This window comes from Oncorhynchus tshawytscha, linkage group LG05 (assembly GCF_018296145.1).
Source record: "Oncorhynchus tshawytscha isolate Ot180627B linkage group LG05, Otsh_v2.0, whole genome shotgun sequence".
In the NCBI taxonomy this organism is placed as follows: domain Eukaryota; kingdom Metazoa; phylum Chordata; class Actinopteri; order Salmoniformes; family Salmonidae; genus Oncorhynchus; species Oncorhynchus tshawytscha.
Window position 1 is genome coordinate 52,710,508 of NC_056433.1, and position 18,630 is coordinate 52,729,137.

At 41.6% G+C, this 18,630-nt stretch overlaps 1 protein-coding gene across 1 annotated transcript; it reads right to left on the bottom strand.

Moving 5' to 3' along the window:
* Positions 1-213: 213 nt before the first annotated feature.
* On the bottom strand, positions 214-18,473 carry LOC112250836 (mitochondrial coenzyme A transporter SLC25A42). Its single transcript, XM_024421315.2, has 8 exons — positions 18,342-18,473; positions 17,799-17,933; positions 15,361-15,460; positions 15,208-15,233; positions 11,220-11,386; positions 6,547-6,663; positions 3,300-3,451; positions 214-3,192 (listed from the first exon to the last, which is right to left on the bottom strand). The coding sequence occupies exons 2-8, from the start codon at positions 17,877-17,879 to the stop codon at positions 2,867-2,869; spliced, it is 969 nt and encodes a 322-aa protein (XP_024277083.2). The 5' UTR covers positions 17,880-17,933; positions 18,342-18,473; the 3' UTR covers positions 214-2,866.
* Between the last annotated feature and the right edge of the window lie 157 nt (positions 18,474-18,630).

Here is an 18,630-nt window from a genome sequence, read left to right on the forward strand (position 1 = left end):
ACTGTGTACTGTTGGGGGTACTCATGGACCAGGGTTGGGGAACATTGCTATGAATGAATCATTCATAAACAATATTGCAATTAGATGTCAAGTTTAGTAATTAATACAGGATGTGTTTTTAGCATAATTTGTGTTGATCAATGGTTATTTCACATATACACTGATCTCGAGAAGTATGTTTTTTAGTATATTAATATATTCAAGACATCAATATCAAGTCAAACAAATCCAATTTTATTGGTCACATACACATATTTAGCAGATGTTATTGCGGGTGTAGTGAAATTCTTGTGTAAAGTATCAATAAACATAGAAACAGATTTATGACAAACTGGATTTCCTTCACAATAAGACTACAGATAATAGAAAGACTACCTTAATATTAGAAATATACTGATGATATATTTATGCCTTAGGCTACATGTAGTGGGAAAATATGGATGATATCCATTAGATTCCAGTTAGACATTACACATCTATATTTATAGACACCAGATAGTGAAACTGTGCAGTCAGGCTGAAATGATTACTGACTGTGAAGGAGTAGCCTTCACTGTAAAATGAATGAATGTATTTATTGTGTGTTTATATATCTAGGATCCTAGCTAAATTGTCAATCCATTATCACATGCAAATCCAATAAACTCCTCTTTATTCATCAGCACAACCTTTAACTGTTGGTTTGAACGTTCGAATGAGTGACATGTCCCTTTATTGTCAGCTGACTGCTTGCGAGCCTTGCTAATATGCTGATTGCACACACCTGTGGCCTCCTGCCTGAAACACTTCAGTTTGTTTAAATGGAAGATGGCATTCAGTGTGTGTGAGGGACTGCAGGCATGTTGTTAATAAAAATAAACTATTTATGATATCACCATCTCTGTCTCATCAACGTGAGGGCATTATTGCACACCGACGGTCAGGTCCAATGGAGAATAAAACATTTACAAATGTTATACTAATGCAATTGCTCAGATAAACAAAATATAATACAAAAAAACTTTTTTTAAACACCGGGTAAAAATGATCACTAGTTTTAAAAACTCACCTTGCGAGGAGAATGTCACAGGGCCTTTCTCTAATATGTTTTATGAGATTGACACATTGGGAGGAATCTCAGACTATTCCTCCATACAGAATCCTTCCAGATCCTCGATATCCTTCGTCTGCCCTCTTCAATTTAAACCAGTCCGGAGACTGAGATGTTGATTTTTGTGGTCAATTAACCATTACTTTGTGGATTTTGATGTGTGCTTGGGGTTATCATCTTGCTGGAAGATTCACTCGTGGCCAAGTTTCAGCCTCCTAGAAGAGGCAATCAGGTTTTGGGCTAAAATGTCCTTGTACTGGGTAAAGTTCATGCTGCAGTTGACCTTAACAAGAGCCCCAGAACCAGTGGAAGCGAATTAGCCCAATAACATCAAAGATCCACCACCATACGGAACAGTAGGTGTTTTTTTCTCTTCATATGCATCATTCTGTGGAAGCCTAGTGCTTTATTGTAGTGTCATCTGACCATAGCAAAGGTTCCAAACCAACTGCCAATGCCGTTTAGCAATCTCCATTTGTTAGATGACATGACAATTGAGCTCTTTGGCCACGCACACCAGTTAATTGACCACACAAATCAACATTTTGCAATGGCCATCAGTTTCTAGACTTGAACCACATGGAAAGACCTGTGGTTTTAATTGAAAATGGTAGCCCATAAGCGCAGATGAAGGAAATCAAGGATCTGGAAATATTCTGTATGGAGGAATGGTCCAATTTCCCTCCCAATGTGTTCTCCAATCTCATCAAACATTGTAGAAAAAGGTTCAGTGTTGTTATCCTCGCAAGGAGAGGTATTGAAAACAAGTGTGGCAATAATTTTGACCTATCTTTTTTGGAGAAAAAAATATTACTTGATAAACAAAATCTCTTTCTCTGAGCAACTGTATTAGTATAAAATAGAATTCTCTCATTTTTGAGCATACATTATAGCTCAGTACATTATAGCTCAGTTATACAGTATTTGCTCATCTTTATCAAGGGTGCCAATAATTTTCCTGACAGTACATTCCATCTTGGCACGTCATAAAATTGACATTTTTAACCGTAACAAAACAGAAACAAGCTCTTTGGAATAAGACTACATTCCCAACTACCAGCAACCAAGAAACTATTTTCTGGCAGCAAGGCCCAGTAGGTGACTCTTCCATGAAACGTTGATGCTAAATGCAGAAGTGAGCAGAGCAGCGGATTACAGCTGCAACAAGCCCTGAAATAATCAAGAAGAAAAAGCAGCAATGCATGGTTGAAAAAGCAGCAGTGCATGGCTGAAAAAAAGCAACAATGCATGGTTGAAAAAGCAGCAATGCATGGTTGAAAATACAAGTGCATCTTCAGTTTAAAGCAACAGAAAACATTGTGAGCATAGTTGATCAAATTCCATACTAAAATGAACCGATTGTAAAGTTCTTCGCCTCTGATAATCTCCAGCCCCATTAAGTGTCCTCACCAGAGATAATACCACAATCTCAAACAAATATCAGGACTGGAAATGTAAAATCATTCACATTCTCATACCTCTCATATTGCAAACTCATCAAACATCTACCCTGTTTGATGACACTTATTGTAGCCTTAGTACAGACATCCCATCTATCAACAGCAAGAGTTGGGGGTCTGGCTGTGCGTGCTTAATGTGCGTCAGAGGATGTGCACTTAAATAAACTGACAGCTTCTGTCTCCTCCTGTCTGTCCAGTATCCACACTCCCCTTTCAATCCCTATCGGACTTGCAGAGGATCCATATTGTGTCTGTGACCGACGGACGACAACTCTAGTCTCAACAGTGAACCTTTCCTCTGGCTCCCTCTGCTGGCTCAGTGTGTGAAGTATCCCAACTGGTGCATCTTGTGCAGGAGGTTGTGCATGAGGTCAAAGGTGGTGAAGCTGACCCCCACAGCGATAGGCCCTTTGATCCAGTTCATACTGAGGCCCTTGTAGAGTCCACGCACCACACCCTCCTGCACCACGATCGCTTTCATGGTGTTCAGGACGCTGCCGTACTGTTGGCCCGTCACCCCGGCCGTCTGCATGCGTCGGCGAACCACGTCCAGCGGGTAAGAGGCCGACTGGCCGAGTAGGCCAGCACACGCGCCAAATGCCAAACGCTCGTAGGAGTACGGCTGGGACCGCCTAGTCCTCTCTGAAGAAAGGAATGGGATAAGGAGAGAAAGAGAGATCCAATTAAGCCCTTAATCAAAAAGCAAATCATTAAATTAAGACAGTTGTAAAAGAAAAAGGAGGCTGTACCTGCATGCAGTTTCTTGAGGGTCTCATATGTGAAGAAGGTGATTCCTGAGTATGGGATCACTCCCAGGATGGTCGGGCAGAAGCCTCTGTACAGGGTCTTAATGCCCTCCTCCTGCGTAATGCGCACAAACACGTGCATAATGTTGCTGTACCTGTAGGGAAGAAAGAGAAGAGTAGGATATTAACCAAGGATAAAAACATTACCTATATTACTCTATATACCTGTTAAACTTTCAATAAGTGGGGAAAGGGGGAACCACGTGCAGGCAGGGCTCGAAATTAACATTTTTCATTGGTAGCAATGGTGCACCCAACTTAACTTAACCAGAAAATAAGATTTTTTAAAAATTTGATTGAGATACAGCCTTTATTGGGCCTATATGAAGTCTAGTTACTTTTGAAGCACTTGTTTTGTTTTTACTTTTACACAGGGGGTCTCATTCACAATGGTGCCCTGAGTACAAACATTTTCACAATCAAGAAAATTAACATTACAAATAAAACAAAAAAAAAAAAAAAACTAAAAAAAAAAGGTACAATACTACACTTTCAACAAATAAACCATTACGAAAAATCGAAACAACTGCAATCCTCAATGAATTCCTTTAACACCAGAGTCCTAAACTGCCCTAGCAGCAAAAGGGACTCAAGATACAAGGAATTTTGCAGGTTATTTGAACAATGAAGGGCACTGAAACTAAAGGAGGATTGACTTAAATTGGTCAAGCGGGTTTGGTAGCTCATTCTTTAGCAATGAAGTTAGGTAAGTTGGAAGCTTGTGTAGTAGTGCTTCGGAAACAGAAAGGGAGTAATGAATTGATCTGCGGTACTTTAATGGGGACGAGCTAACCTTTTGTTACAGGACGCCGTGGTGAGTATCCAAACTGTCACCAGTGATAAAACTAATGGTGCTATGGTAGACAGCATCCAAAGGTTTAAGAGTAGGGGCTGTTGCAATCTGGTAAACGGTGTCACCAAAATCAAGAACTGACTGTACAATCTGCTTCCTGCTATTTAGGGAGAGGCAAGATAAAAACATTTTTTTTAAAATTAAAAGCCCCCTATAAATCTTAGCTTTTTAACTAGCTCATCTGTATGTTTTTAAACATTGTGACCTGTCCTCCACAATCACCCGACCTCCACCCAATTGAGATGGTTTGGGGTGAGTTGGACCACAGAGTGAAGGAAAAGAAGCCAACAAGTGCTCAGCATTTGTGGGAACTCCTTCAAGACTGTTGGAAAAGCATTCCAGGTGAAGTTGGTTGAGAGAATGCCAAGAGTGTGCAAAGCTGTCAAAGGTAAAGGGTGGCTACTTCGAAGAATCTAAAATATATTTTGATTTGTTTAACACTTTTTTGGTTACTACATGTTATAACATAGTTTGTCTTCACTATTATTCTACAATGTAGAAAATTGTAAAAATAAATAAAACCCCTTGAATGAGTAGCTGTGTCCAAACTTTTGACTAGTACTGTATGTACACACAGTATTTATACTCCAGACTCTGACATTACTCATCCTAATATTGCTATATTTCTTATTATTTTACTTTTTAGATGTGTGTGTATGGTTGTGTATTGTTAGATATTACTGCACTGCTGGAGCTAGGAACACAAGCATTTCACTACAGCCACAATAACATCTGCTAAATATGTGTATGTGAACAATACAATTAGATTTGAAGTGAATCAGGCCATATGTTTTATTTTTATTAGTACATCATAGATGTACAGTTGAAGTCGGAAGATTACATAAACTTAGGTTGGAGTCATTAAAACTCCACAAATGTCATGTTAACAAACTATAGTTTTGGCAAGTCAGTTAGGACATCTACTTTGCACATGACACAAGTAATTTTTCCAACAATTGTTGACAGACAGATTATTTCACTTAATCACAATTCCATTGGGTCAGAAGTTTACATACACTAGGTTGACTGTGCCTTTAAACAGCTTAGAAAATTCCAGACAGACTACGGTTTGCAACTGCACATAGGGACAAAGATCGTACTTTTTGGAGAAATGTCCTCTGGTCTGATGAAACAAAAATAGAACTGTTTGGCCATTATGACCATCGCTATGTTTAGAGGAAAAAGGGGGAGGCTTGCAAGCCGAAGAACACCATCCCAACCGTGAAGCACGGAGGTGGCAGCATCATGTTGTGGGGGTGCTTTGCTGCAAGAGGGACTGGTGCACTTCACAAAATAGATGGCTTCATGAGGATGGAAAATTATGTGGATATATTGAAGCAGCATCTCAAATGGTAGACAGCATCCAAAGGTTTTGTTTTGGATACTCACCATCTCAAAACAAAGTTAAAGCTTGGTCGCAAATGGGTCTTCCATATGGACAATGACCCCAAGCATACTTCCAAAGTTGTGGCAAAATAGCTTAAGGACAACAAAGTCAAGGTATTGGAGTGGCCAGCACAAAGCCCTGACCTCAAACCTATAGAACATTTGTGGGCAGAACTAAAAAAACATGTGCGATCAAGGAGGTCTACAAACCTGACTCAGTTACACCAGCTCTGTCAAGAGGAATGGGCCAAAATTCACCCAACTTGTTGTGGGAAGCTTGTGGAAGGCTACCTGAAATGTTTGACCCAAGTTAAACAATTTAAAGGCAATGCTACCAAATACTAATTGAGTGTATGTAAACGTATGACCCACTGGGAATGTGATGAAATAAATAAAAGCTGAACTAAATCATTCTCTCTACTATTATTCTGACATTTCACATTATTAAAATAAAGTGGTGATCCTAACTGAGCTAAAACAGGGAATTTTTACTAGGATTAAATGTCAGAAATGGTGAAACTGAGTTTAAATGTATTTGGCTAAGGTGTATGTGAACTTCTGACTTCAACTGTACATCATCATTAGTACATCATAGACATCAAAGGGTTGAAATAAAAAATAAAGTATATTAGTCTGTTAATGCATCATTCTCTACAATCTGTTTTGAGTTCATTAGATTTTCAGAGATGATCCTTTCAAACAGGTGGCCAAGCTGAGGCAAAATGCTTATTAAAAACATCACACATTTCTATTTAGTCTAGATTGGGTGCAGAGGCTGTCAAATCCTGCTGGGGAAAATGAGGGGGTGGAGTTTTGTTTCAAAGATTTGACCACTTTCCAGAAATTGGCAAAATATTTGGTCACATTTTTTGTCGCACTTTAGAGCCCCGTGTGCAGGTATGTTTATACATTCAAAGACTGACATTTATGAGTGTTATTGGAGAGCCCTACATTTGTCTGGGTGTCACTGCCATCCTGGCCCGCACCATGTCCAGGGGGTAGGTGAGCATGGCAGCTGTGGTGCCAGCCAACGACCCTGCCAGGAAACGTGGAAAAGGAGTAAGGGCTCTGAAACAGACAGATCAAATTACATTAGAGTGCAGCTATGGTTTCGACAATGGATATCATTGTATTATTATTACTTTTTTTCACACTAGAGAAAATGGTTTGTTCTGTTCAAGAAAGATCACTGAAGGGTTGCCTTGGAGGCTGATGATGACCACCAGAGTTCAGAATGGTGCTACGTTAACAAATCAAATTGTATTAGTCACATGCGCCGAATACAAGAGGTGTAGGCCTTACAGTGAAATGCTTACTTACAAGCCCCTAACCAACAATGTAGTTTAAAAATTAAGAAATAAAAGGAACAAGTAATTAAAGAGCAGCAGTAAAATAATAGCGAGACTATATACAGGGGGTACCGGTACAGAGTCAATGTGCGGGGGCAAAGGTTAGTCGAGGTAATTGAGGTAATATGAACATGTAGGAAGAGGTAAAGTGACTATGCATAGACAATAACAGAGTTGCAGCGGCTTAAAGAGGGGTTGGGGGGGCAATACAAATAGTCTGGGTAGCCATTTTGATTAGATGTTCAAGAGTCTTATGGCTTGGGGGTAGAGGCTGTTTAGAAGCCTCTTGGACCTAGACTTGGTGCTCCAGTACTGCTTCAAATCAAATCAAATTTTATTTGTCACATACACATGGTTAGCAGATGTTAATGCGAGTGTAGCGAAATGCTTGTGCTTCTAGTTCCGACAATGCAGTAATAACCAACAAGTAATCTAGCTAACAATTCCAAAACTACTACCTTATAGACACAAGTGTAAGGGGATAAAGAATATGTACATAAAGATATATGAATGAGTGATGGTACAGAGCAGCATAGGCAAGATACAGTAGATGGTATTGAGTACAGTATATACACATATGAGATGAGTATGTAAACAAAGTGGCATAGTTAGTGGCTAGTGATATATGTATTACATAAAGATGCAGTAGATGATATAGAGTACAGTATATACGTATACATATGAGATGAATAATGTAGGGTATGTAAACATTATATTAGGTAGCATTGTTTAAAGTGGCTAGTGATATATTTTACATCATTTCCCATCAATTCCCATTATTAAAGTGGCTGGAGTTGAGTCAGTGTGTTGGCAGCAGCCACTCAATGTTAGTGGTGGCTGTTTATTTATTTTTATTTAACTAGGCAAGTCAGTTAAGAACAAATTCTTATTTTCAATGACGGCCTAGGAACAGTGGGTTAACTGCCTTTAACAGTCTGATGGCCTTGAGATAGAAGCTGTTTTTCAGTCTCTCGGTCCCAGCTTTGATGCACCTGTACTGACTTCGCCTTCTGGATGATAGCGGGGTGAACAGGCAGTCGCTCGGGTGGTTGTTGTCCTTGATGATCTTTATGGCCTTCCTGTGACATCGGGTGGTGTAGGTGTCCTGGAGGGCAGGTAGTTTGCCCCCGGTGATGCGTTGTGCAGACCTCACTACCCTCTGGAGAGCCTTACGGTTGTGGGCGGAGCAGTTGCCGTACCAGGCGGTGATACAGCCCGACAGGATGCTCTTGATTGTGCATCTGTAGAAGTTTGTGAGTGCTTTTGGTGACAAGCCGAATTTCTTCAGCCTCCGGAGGTTGAAGAGGCGCTGCTGCGCCTTCTTCACGATGCTGTCTGTGTGGGTGGACCAATTCAGTTTTGTCTGTGATGTGTACGCCGAGGAACTTAAAACGTACTACCCTCTCTACTACCCTCTTGCCGTGCGGTAGCAGAAAGAACAGTCTATGACTAGGGTAGCTGGAGTCGCTGGCGTTCCTCTGAAACCGCCTGGTATAGAGATCCTGGATGGCAGGAAGGTTGGTCCCAGTGATGTACTGGGCCGTTCGCACTACCCTCTGTGGTGCTTTGCGGTCTGAGGCTGAGCAGTTGCCATACCAGGCAGTGATGCAACCAGTCAGGATGCTCTCGATGGTGCAGCTGTAGAACCTTTTGAGGATCTGAGGACCCATGCCAAATCTTTTAGTCTCCTAAGGGGGAATAGGTTTTGTTGTGCCTTCTTCACAACTGTCTTGGTGTGCTTGGACCATGTTAGTTTCTTGGTGATCTAGACACCAAGGAACTTGAAGCTCTCAACCTGCTCCATTAAAGCAGAGAATGGGTGCGTGCTCGGTCCTCCTTTTCCTGTAGTCTACAATAATCTCTTTTGTCTTGATCACGTTGAGGGAGATGTTGTTGTTGTCCTGGCACCACACGACCAGGTCTCTGACCTCCTCCCTATAGGCTGTCTCGTTGTTGTCGGTGAACAGGCCTACCACACTGTTGTGACATCGGCAAACTTAATGATGGTGTTGGAATCGTGCCTGGCAGTGCAGTCATGAGTGAACAGGGAGTACAGGATGGGACTGAGCACGCACCCCCAAGGGGTCCTTTGTTGAGGATAAGCGTGGCGGATGTGTTGTTACCTTTCCTTACCACCTGGGGGCGGCCCATCAGGAAGTCCAGGATCCAGTTGCAGAGGGAGATGTTTAGTCTCAGGGTCCTTAGCATATTGATGAGCTTTGAGGGCACTATGGTGTTGAACGATGAGCTGTAGTCAATGAATAGCATTCTCACATAGGTGTTCCTTTTGTCCTGGTGGGAAAAGGCAGTGTGGAGTGCAATAGAGATTGCATCATCTCATCTGTGGATCTGTTACGGCGGTGTGCAAATTGGAGTGGGTCTAGGGTTTCTGGGACAATGGTGTTAATGTGAGCCATGACCAGCCTTTCAAAGAACTTCATGTTTACAGACGTGAGTGCTTCGGGTTGGTAGTGATTTAGGCAGGTTACCTTAGTGTTCATGGGCACAGGGACCATGGTGGTCTGCTTGAAACATGTTGGTATTACAGACTCAGACAGGGAGAGGTTGAAAATGTCAGTGAAGACACTTGCCAGTTGGTCAGCACATGCCCGCAGTACACGTCCTGGTAATTAATCTGGCCCTGTGGCCTTGTAAATGTTGACCTGTTTAAAGGTCTTACTCACATCGGCTGCGGAGAGTGTTATCCCAGTCGTCCAGAACAGCTGGTGCTCTCATGCATGTTTTAGTGTTATTTGCCTCGAAGCAAGCATAGAAGTAGTTTAGCTCGTCTGGTAGGCTCATGTCACTGGGCAGCTCTCGGCTGTGCTTCCCTTTGTAGTCTGTAATGGTTTGCAAGCCCTGCCACATCCAAGGACCGCCAGAGCCGATGTAATACAATTCAATCTGTCATGTATTGACGCTTGATGGTTCGTCAGAGGGCATAGCAGGATTTCTTATAAGTTTCCGGGTTAGAGTCCCAGCTCTAGCCTTTAGCTCAGTGCGGATGTTGCCTACAATCCATGGCTTCTGGTTGGGGTATATACCTACAGTCACTGTGGGGGCGACGTCATCGATGCACTTATTGATGAAGCCAGTGACTGATGTGGTGTACTCCTCAATGCCATCGGAAGAATCCCAGAACATATTCCAGTCTGTGCTAGCAAAACAGTCCTGTAGTTTTGCATCGGCTTCATCTGACCACTTTTTTTTTGACCGAGTCACTGGTGCTTCCTGGTTTAATTTTTGCTTGTAAGCAGGAATCAGGAGGACAGAATTATGGTCAGATTTGCCAAATGGTGTGTGAGGGAGAGCTTTGTACACATCTCTGTGTGTGGAGTAAAGGTGGTCTAGAGTTTTTTTCCCTGCACATTTAACATCCTGATAGAAATTTGATAAGACGGATTTCAAATTCCCTGCATTTAAGTCCCCGACCAATAGCAGCGCCGCTTCTGGATGAGCATTTTCCTGTTTACTTATGGCGGAATAGAGCTCATTGAGTGTGGTCTTAGTGCCAGCATCAGTCTGTGGTGGTATGTAAACAGCTACAAAAAATACAGATAAACTCTAGGTAGATAGTGTGGTCTACAGCTTATCATGAGATACTCTACCTCAGGTGAGCAAAACCTCAAGACCTCCTTAGATATCATGCACCAGCTGTTGTTTACAAATACACATAGTTCGCCCCCCTTGTACCAGACGCCGCTGTTCTATCCTGCCGTACAGTGTATAACCAGACAGCTGTATGTTGATAATGTTGTCGTTCAGCCACGACTCCGTGAAGCATAAGATATTAAAGTTTAATGTCCCGTTGGTAGTTTAATCTTCCTCCTAGGTCATCGATTTATTTTTCAATGATTGCATGTTAGCTAGAAGAATGGAAGGCAGTGGGGGTTTATTCGATTGCCTACGAATTCTCAGAAGGCAGCCTGACCTCCGTCCTCTTTTTCTCTGACTTCTCGCAAATAACGGGGATTTGGGCCTGTTCCCGGGAAAGCAGCATGTCCTTCACGTCGGGCTCGTTAAAGGAAAAAAAAGCTTCTGCCAGTTCGTGGTGAGTAATCGCTATTCTGATGTCCAGAAGTTATTTGCAGTCATTAGAGATGGTAGCAGCAACATTATGTACAGAATAAGTTCAAAAATACGTTACAAACAACTAAAAAAAATGAATAAAAAAACACATTTGGTTAGAGGCACGTAAAATGTGAGCAATCTTCTCCGGCGCCATGATACATATGTGTATTCTCAATTATTTTTACTGAGTGGTACTTTACTCACTTTCCCTGGAAGCCATAGTATCCCCCCAGGATTCTCTTGTACTGGTCGTGGGAGCAGAACTGGATGGCAGCATAGGGGATGACCCGCACCATGGTGGCAGAGTTGCCCCTCCACAGACTGAGGAAGCCATCTTTCATGTATGTACAGTAGAGGAGTCTGAAGGCTTCCTGAAGGGGGGGGGCACACAGTAACACAACACCCTAAACACTAACTCAACAAGACATTTGTGGTCCTGAACTAGAGGTCGACAGATTAATCGGAATGGCCGATTAATTAGGGCCGATTTCAAGTTTTCATAACAATCGGAAATCTGTATTTTTGGACACAGATTTGGCCGATTAAAAAAATAAAAATAAAATACACCTTTATTTAACTAGGCAAGTCAGTTAAGAACACATTCTTATTTTCAATGACGGCCTAGTAACAGTGGGTTAACTGCCTCGTTCAGGGGCAGAACGACAGACTTTCACTTTCTTAGCTCGGGGAACCAATCTTGCAAACTTACAGTTAACTAGTCCAACGCTATAACCACCTGCCTCTCGTTGCACTCCACGAGGAGACCGACTGCCTGTTACGCGAGTGCAGTAAGCCAAGTTAAGTTGCTAGCTAGTATTAAACTTATCTTATAAAAAACAATCAATCAATCATAATCACTAGTTAACTTCACATGGTTGATGATATTACTAGTTTATCTAGCATGTCCTGCGTTGCATATAATCTGACTGAGCATACAAGCATACAAGTATCTGACTGAGCGGTGGTAGGCAGCAGCAGGCTCGTAAGCATTCATTCAAACAGCACTTTCGTGCGTTTTGCCAGCAGCTCTTCGTTGTGCGTCAAGCATTGCGCTGTTTATGACTTCAAGCCTATCAACTCCCGAGATTAGGCTGGTGTAACCGATGTGAAATGGCTAGCTAGTTAGCGGGGTGCCGCTAATAGCGTTTCAAACATCACTCGCTATGAGACTTGGAGTGGTTGTTCCCCTTGCTCTGCATGGGTAACGCTGCTTCGAGGGTGGCTGTTATCGTTGTGTTCCTGGTTCGAGCCCATATTTATTATTTATTTATTTGAGGCTAAATTAATTTTATTGATGTATTATATTAAGTTAAAATAAGTGTTCATTCAGTATTGTTGTAATTGTCATTATTACAAATAAAAAATATAAAACATGTATTAAATCGGTATCTGCTTTTTTTGGTCCTCCAAATAATCGGTGAAAAATCATAATCGGTCGACCTCTATCCTGAACCCACTCTCCGAGGGTGTCTCATTGAGTGTGGAATATGATTAAAAAAACAAATTTCCAAATCACACATGTACGTGTGTGAAATGGGAGAAATATAAGCACCTACCAAATGATTTTTACTATTATTAGTGGTCCAAGCCCTGAAAGGGATGGAACCCTATTATAATTGCTCGGATTAATATTACATTTATACATTTTTTTCCTATTTTTGGAGAGCTATAGCTCTTAAATGGTAAGACCTACAAACTTGGTGGGAGCTGTAAATTGGTGGCCGAATACATCTGGCCAAATGGTGGCGCTACAAACAACATTTGACTTCAAAAGGTTTTACATTTTTAACAGCATCTCCTCAGAGACCACTAAACCGATTTCTCCAAAACTTGGTGTAAAACATCTATAGACCAAGATTTGTAAATGTATTATAAATTAAGTTGATATCTTAAACGTCATGGCCGCTGTGAGCCAATGAAGTTGAGTGAGGTTGGGCCTGACAATTTAAGTCGCTCTTGGAGGGAATGGACTAAGGATGTTAACGGTTAACCATTAAATTCGTTAGCCGCCGAAAAAAATATATTTGACCATGCTTATCGGTCTATAGGTTCATTTGCATAATTGTGTGGAATTAAATTGGCGACTTTGTATTTTCGTTAGTCGTCATGCGTCTTATCACAGCATACACAGCCTAGTTTGAGGAGCGGAATGGCCTATCACCTGTAAAGAGCAGCTCCTCAAAAAGCTGGTACTGGAGTGAAACATGCTTTTTATAACCCAGTCATTGCGCAAAATTATATAATTCTAAATGCAATTGCGTGTTAAAAACTTTTTTTGATGGCCACGATTAAAAAAGCTACTATTTTTATTTCTCAATCTCAACTTGGAATTAAAGCGCAACTCCCATTCGCCATTCGAGTGCGTAAGCTATAGTCAATGGTAAGCAGAGTCACCCACCACTTTACCATGTGATCTTGAGGCAGTATAATTGTTTGAAACCTGGACGTTTTACTTTACCTCAAATAATGAGGAATGTTTTACCTTGCTTCAAAGTAGCCTTGCCAAAATTCAACCATAGAAATGTGAAGGCAATTATTTTATAAAAGACTTCCTCATGCCATTAACCAGAATTTCTCTCCTGTCCTATTGATTTTCATATCAACTTTATTTCATTGTCCAGATGCCAGTGGCACAATCCTAGTCATATTAGCAACCCATCCTAGTTGCGGCTATCAGATTCACCCTCTTTCTACTGCTAACTGAGATTTTACCTCTGTCACATGGAACCACTGGCATTAGGTGAGCTGTTTAGAACAGTGTTTTCAGCTCCGCAGGCATTAGGTTTAAAACTGTTTTAGCAAATTATGTTTTATTAGCTGCTTCATTACAGCAGCTGCATGTTCCATAATAGGCTATAGCCTTTTGACTAAGACAATAGGCTTATTGTTGCATGTTTTCATTAATGAAAAATGTCTGTTCCTTGTATCCATGCATAGTATTTTTTGTTGGTCACACAATTTTACTATTTGGAATTGTTTTTACCGTTTGTTGACTGATTAATGAGGGTCGGTTAGTCAGCCGGAAAATTTACAGAAATGTACATCCCTAATCACGACGCAGAACAAGACTAGACTTTCTGAGACACAGACCAAGGACCAGTGTATCGAGACCATGACCAGACCAGTTTAAATGGGGAAAAACAAGATCAGTAGAGTAAACTTGAGTACAGTACAGTACAATACATTATACTGGTAATGTTTGGGCCAATGATGCGTCTATGTTTGGGCTCTTGGAGGGTTGGACCTCCCTGTTGGCTAAGCATCTCAATAATCTATACTATTTCCTGAAGCGTGCACTGGTCCACTATTCACATGTTGGTCCTCTGTAGCTGAGTTGGTCGAGCATGGCTCTTGCAACGGCAGGTTAGTGGGTTCAATTCTTGCGACCACCCAAATGTAAAGAAAGTATACACGCATGACTAAGTTGCTTTGGATAAAAGCAACCTGCTAAATGGCATATATTACATGTTATAAGATTTGTGTAAGTGCAAGAAATGGAGTCAGGACTGGAACCTACAACAAATGCACGCTCTTCCATAGTGTTCAACCCTGACTTTTGCCATGAGGTGAGCATGGCTCAGAGGGTTGTAATACATGCCATCCCATGGCGGGCCGGGTTCAAATCTCACCAATGCAGCTTTCAGATAGACATCCCTAAACAGTGAGGAATTGTTGGTGTTGTGCCTGAACCGAATTTGATTATGTAAAATAAGGCCGTAATATTTCAGAAAGAGAAGAGGGCTAAATGGGAAAAAAGGCTTGGACCCCAGGTAATTGCTGCTTGCAGCTATATTTATTATTATTTACTAAACAAGACAGTCTACACCTTGGGGAGAATCCTAACTTCAAATTGTCACTTAGTCATGCATTGACGTCAATGGGAGACAATGTGAAAATGTGATTTAAGTGGAAGTTAGGATTCACCCTTATGGCAGCATGGAGAGAATTTGTGACTGTTGAGCGTTCTAATATTTAATATACAGGACATTACCTTTGAAATAGCAATGTTTTGAGTCCTCCAGCTTCAGACAGACAGATTAAAAAGTAACACACACCCAAGTGACCAAATAACATTCCCATCTAAGAGATAACACCATTAAATCCTGCTCTGCCAGCCTCTGCCAATTGGGAAGACATACAGTACATCAAGTACATCTTTATTATTTCAATGTGAGTTATATAATAAACTCACCTTAGCAGAGAATCTTTGTGAAGACACTAAAGTAGGAGAAGGAGGAAAATAAGTATTAAGGCAAAGATACTAACAATTAAATTAGTATATATTTACAAAAGGAACCACTACTTTATATTCTGAGTGCATGGTCTTCCAGGGAAATGGCCTTACCTTGGAAGATGATCTTGGTTCTGTCCAGAGGAGCTATGACTGTTTTGGCCACAGCTCCTGCCAATGCTCCACATAGCAGGGAGTCCAACACTGTCCATCTCTGCACACAGAAAGAAACACTCAGTGTTCCACTTCACACAGGACACAAAAGACAAACTCACTTTGAAATTATCTCAGTCATAAACATACTCCATAACTCACGACTAGCATCACTACTCTGGACGGTTCTGACTTATGTGGACACCTACAAATACCTAGGTGTCTGGCCAGAATGTAAACTCTCCTTCCAGACTCGCATTAAGCATCTCCAATCCATAGTTAAATCTAGAATCGGCTTCCTATTTCGCAACAAAGCATCCTTCACTCATGCTGCCAAACATACCCACGTAAAACGGATTATCCTACCGATCCTTGACTTCAGTGATGTCATTTACAAAATAGCCTCCAACACTCTACTCAGCAAACTATCACAGTTTTTCACCGTTCCATCCGTTTTTCACCAAAGCCCCATATACTACCCACCACTGCGACCTGTATGCTCTTGTTGACTGGCCCTCGCTTCATATTTGTCGCTAAACCCACTGGCTCCAGGTAATCTATAATTTGTGCTAGGTAAAGCCCCGCCTTATCTCAGCTCACTGGTCACCACCCGTATCACACACTCCAGCAGGTATATTTCGCTGGTCATCCCCAAAGCAAACACTTCCTTTGGCTGCCTTTCCTTCCAGTTCTCTGCTGCCAATGACTGGAATGAATTGCAAAAATCACTGAAGCTGGAGACTTATATCTCCCTCTCTAACTTTAAGCATCAGCTGTCAGAACAGCTTACCGATCACTGTACCTGTACACACCCAACTACCTCATCCCCATATTGTTATTTATCTTCTTGCTCTTTTGCACCCCAGTATCTCTACTTGCACATCATCATCTGCACATCTATCATTCCAGTGTTAATTGCTAAATTGTAATTATTTCACCTCTATGGCCTATTTATTGCCTTACCTCACTACTCTTCTACATTTGCACACACTGTACATAGAATTTTTTGACTGTGTTATTGACTGTACATTTGTTTATGTTGTTGTTTTTGTCACAGGTCGCAGTTGTAAATGATAACTTGTTCTCAACTGGCCTACCTGGTTAAATAAAGGTGAAATAAAATAAATAAACACTACAGCAGTAATGGGGACTATAATATGTCATGATCACTGGCTGCAGATACAGGCTAAAGCAGGGCTCTTCAACCGTGTTCCTGGAGAGCTACCATCCTGTAACCCTAATCTAGCACACCTGGTTCTACTAATTAGAATAGGTTGATAAACCAACCAAGTTAGTTACAACTGGGGTTGGAGTGAAAACCTATAGGAGGGTAGCTCTCCAGGAACAGGGTTGGAGACCCCTGGGCTAAAGGTATCACATATAGGTTTCTCATGCTCTTGGAGTACTGCCAGGGTGTAATTTGAACGATCTTTCAACAGATTCCTAACCCATTTTACAGTAGACTGTAGTAAACCTCTCCTCCATGAGTATACACTTCATATGATCTGCAGAGCAGTAATGCGCCATTACATCATGTAGGCTACTTAAGTATACAGCACTCCAGACATAAACAGCTTTACTTGCCTCTAACTGGAGGTGGAGATAATCTCTTAGCTGGTTCAGAATGTGTTTGTGTGTGGGTTGTAAAAGTTAATTGGACGGTGGACCCAGTAAAATCCCTGATAAGGTATGTTTAGGATGCAGAGGGAGATAAGACTTTTGAGGCCACACTGGGAATCTCCAAGCAGTCTGCAGCAATGCGTAGGTTGGAATGTTTTGACTTGAGCAGCCATAGAGGTAGGCAGATCGAGAGAGAGAGAGAGAGATACTGCTTTTTATGGTGACCGACTTCTGTACTGCTCTTTGTTGTGCTCTTGGCCACCCAAAGAATTTGCATTACAGCAACTTTTTTTACAGAGTTAAGAACAAATTCTTATTTACAATGACGGTCTACCCTAACCCGGACGACGCTGGGCCAATTATGCACCGCTCTACGGGACTCCCAATCACAGCTGGTTGTGATACAGCCTGGAATCGAACAAGGGTCTGTAGTGAAGCCTCTAGCACTGATATGCAGTGCCTTAGACCGCTGCGCCACTCAGGAGCCCCAAATTAGTGATGACTAATGTTGCCAGTGTCATTTGGTACTACTTAACAATAAATAAAGATAAAAGATGCAATCTAGTCTAGTCCACTCTAACCCCATACCCATGTCCCAGGGTCTCCCATACTAGCCAAAGGTTACTTGCTGTTCTGGTAAACATGTTTGGCAGCCTTCAGCTGGTTGGTCTTGGCCTGCATGTTCCTGCTATAAACAGCTCTGTGGTATGTAAGCCTGCCTGCTGTTAGGCTACTGCATCAGGGAAAACCCATGATGTAGGGGCTGAGGGGGGGCTCACTTTAGCCTGGCCAGAGGGAGGGAGAGACAACACTGCTGCCTGGGGCTGTGCCATCTGGTGGTCCTGCACTGTATGGGCCATGTGTGCCCTTGATGACGCCCAGTATCTGACAGTCAGTCAACACCCAACAATCCACTGCAGGAGATAGAAACATGATGATAAACAACATATCCTGCCACTGCATGCATAGATGAGCTCTGTGTCACCTTCAATAAATATACTGTTAAATGTATCAACTTCCCTATTTGCAAAGTAACAGAAAATAATTACCACGTAGCTACACACGGTTTAATTTCCTCTGTAATAAAACAGTATATCACAATTGGCTATCCAATTCATTCTAGAATATTCCCAACTAAATGTAACATGTTTACTTATTATGAACACAATATATGATCTACTATTATTATGAGACATTCACCAATCCCTGCAAAATAATCCAAATAAATAATGAAACGTTAAGTGTGAAAAAGTAAGCATTGCCGCACACCACTTGGGCTAAAAATAAAGAAGTGCAAATGAATGCGCATACGAATTCCTCGCCTTTAATCTTGATTACTGTGCCTGTGTTTGTTGCAAATCCGGCCAATCTTGAACAATCTTCAGCAATGTTTCACATTCAGTGTTCAACTCCTCTGTCGTCTTCCCGGGATCCGTCGCCACATTTCTCTCTCTGTTCGGTGTCGTTGGGTCAATATCTGTGGTCAACACATCAGTCAACTTGTCCGTCTATCTCAGCGTTTACGATTTATTCCAAGGTGATTGAAAACGACAGCTGCCAAACTGCGACAAGGAAGGTGATGGCCTATTTTTATCCAAAAATTATTGGAGT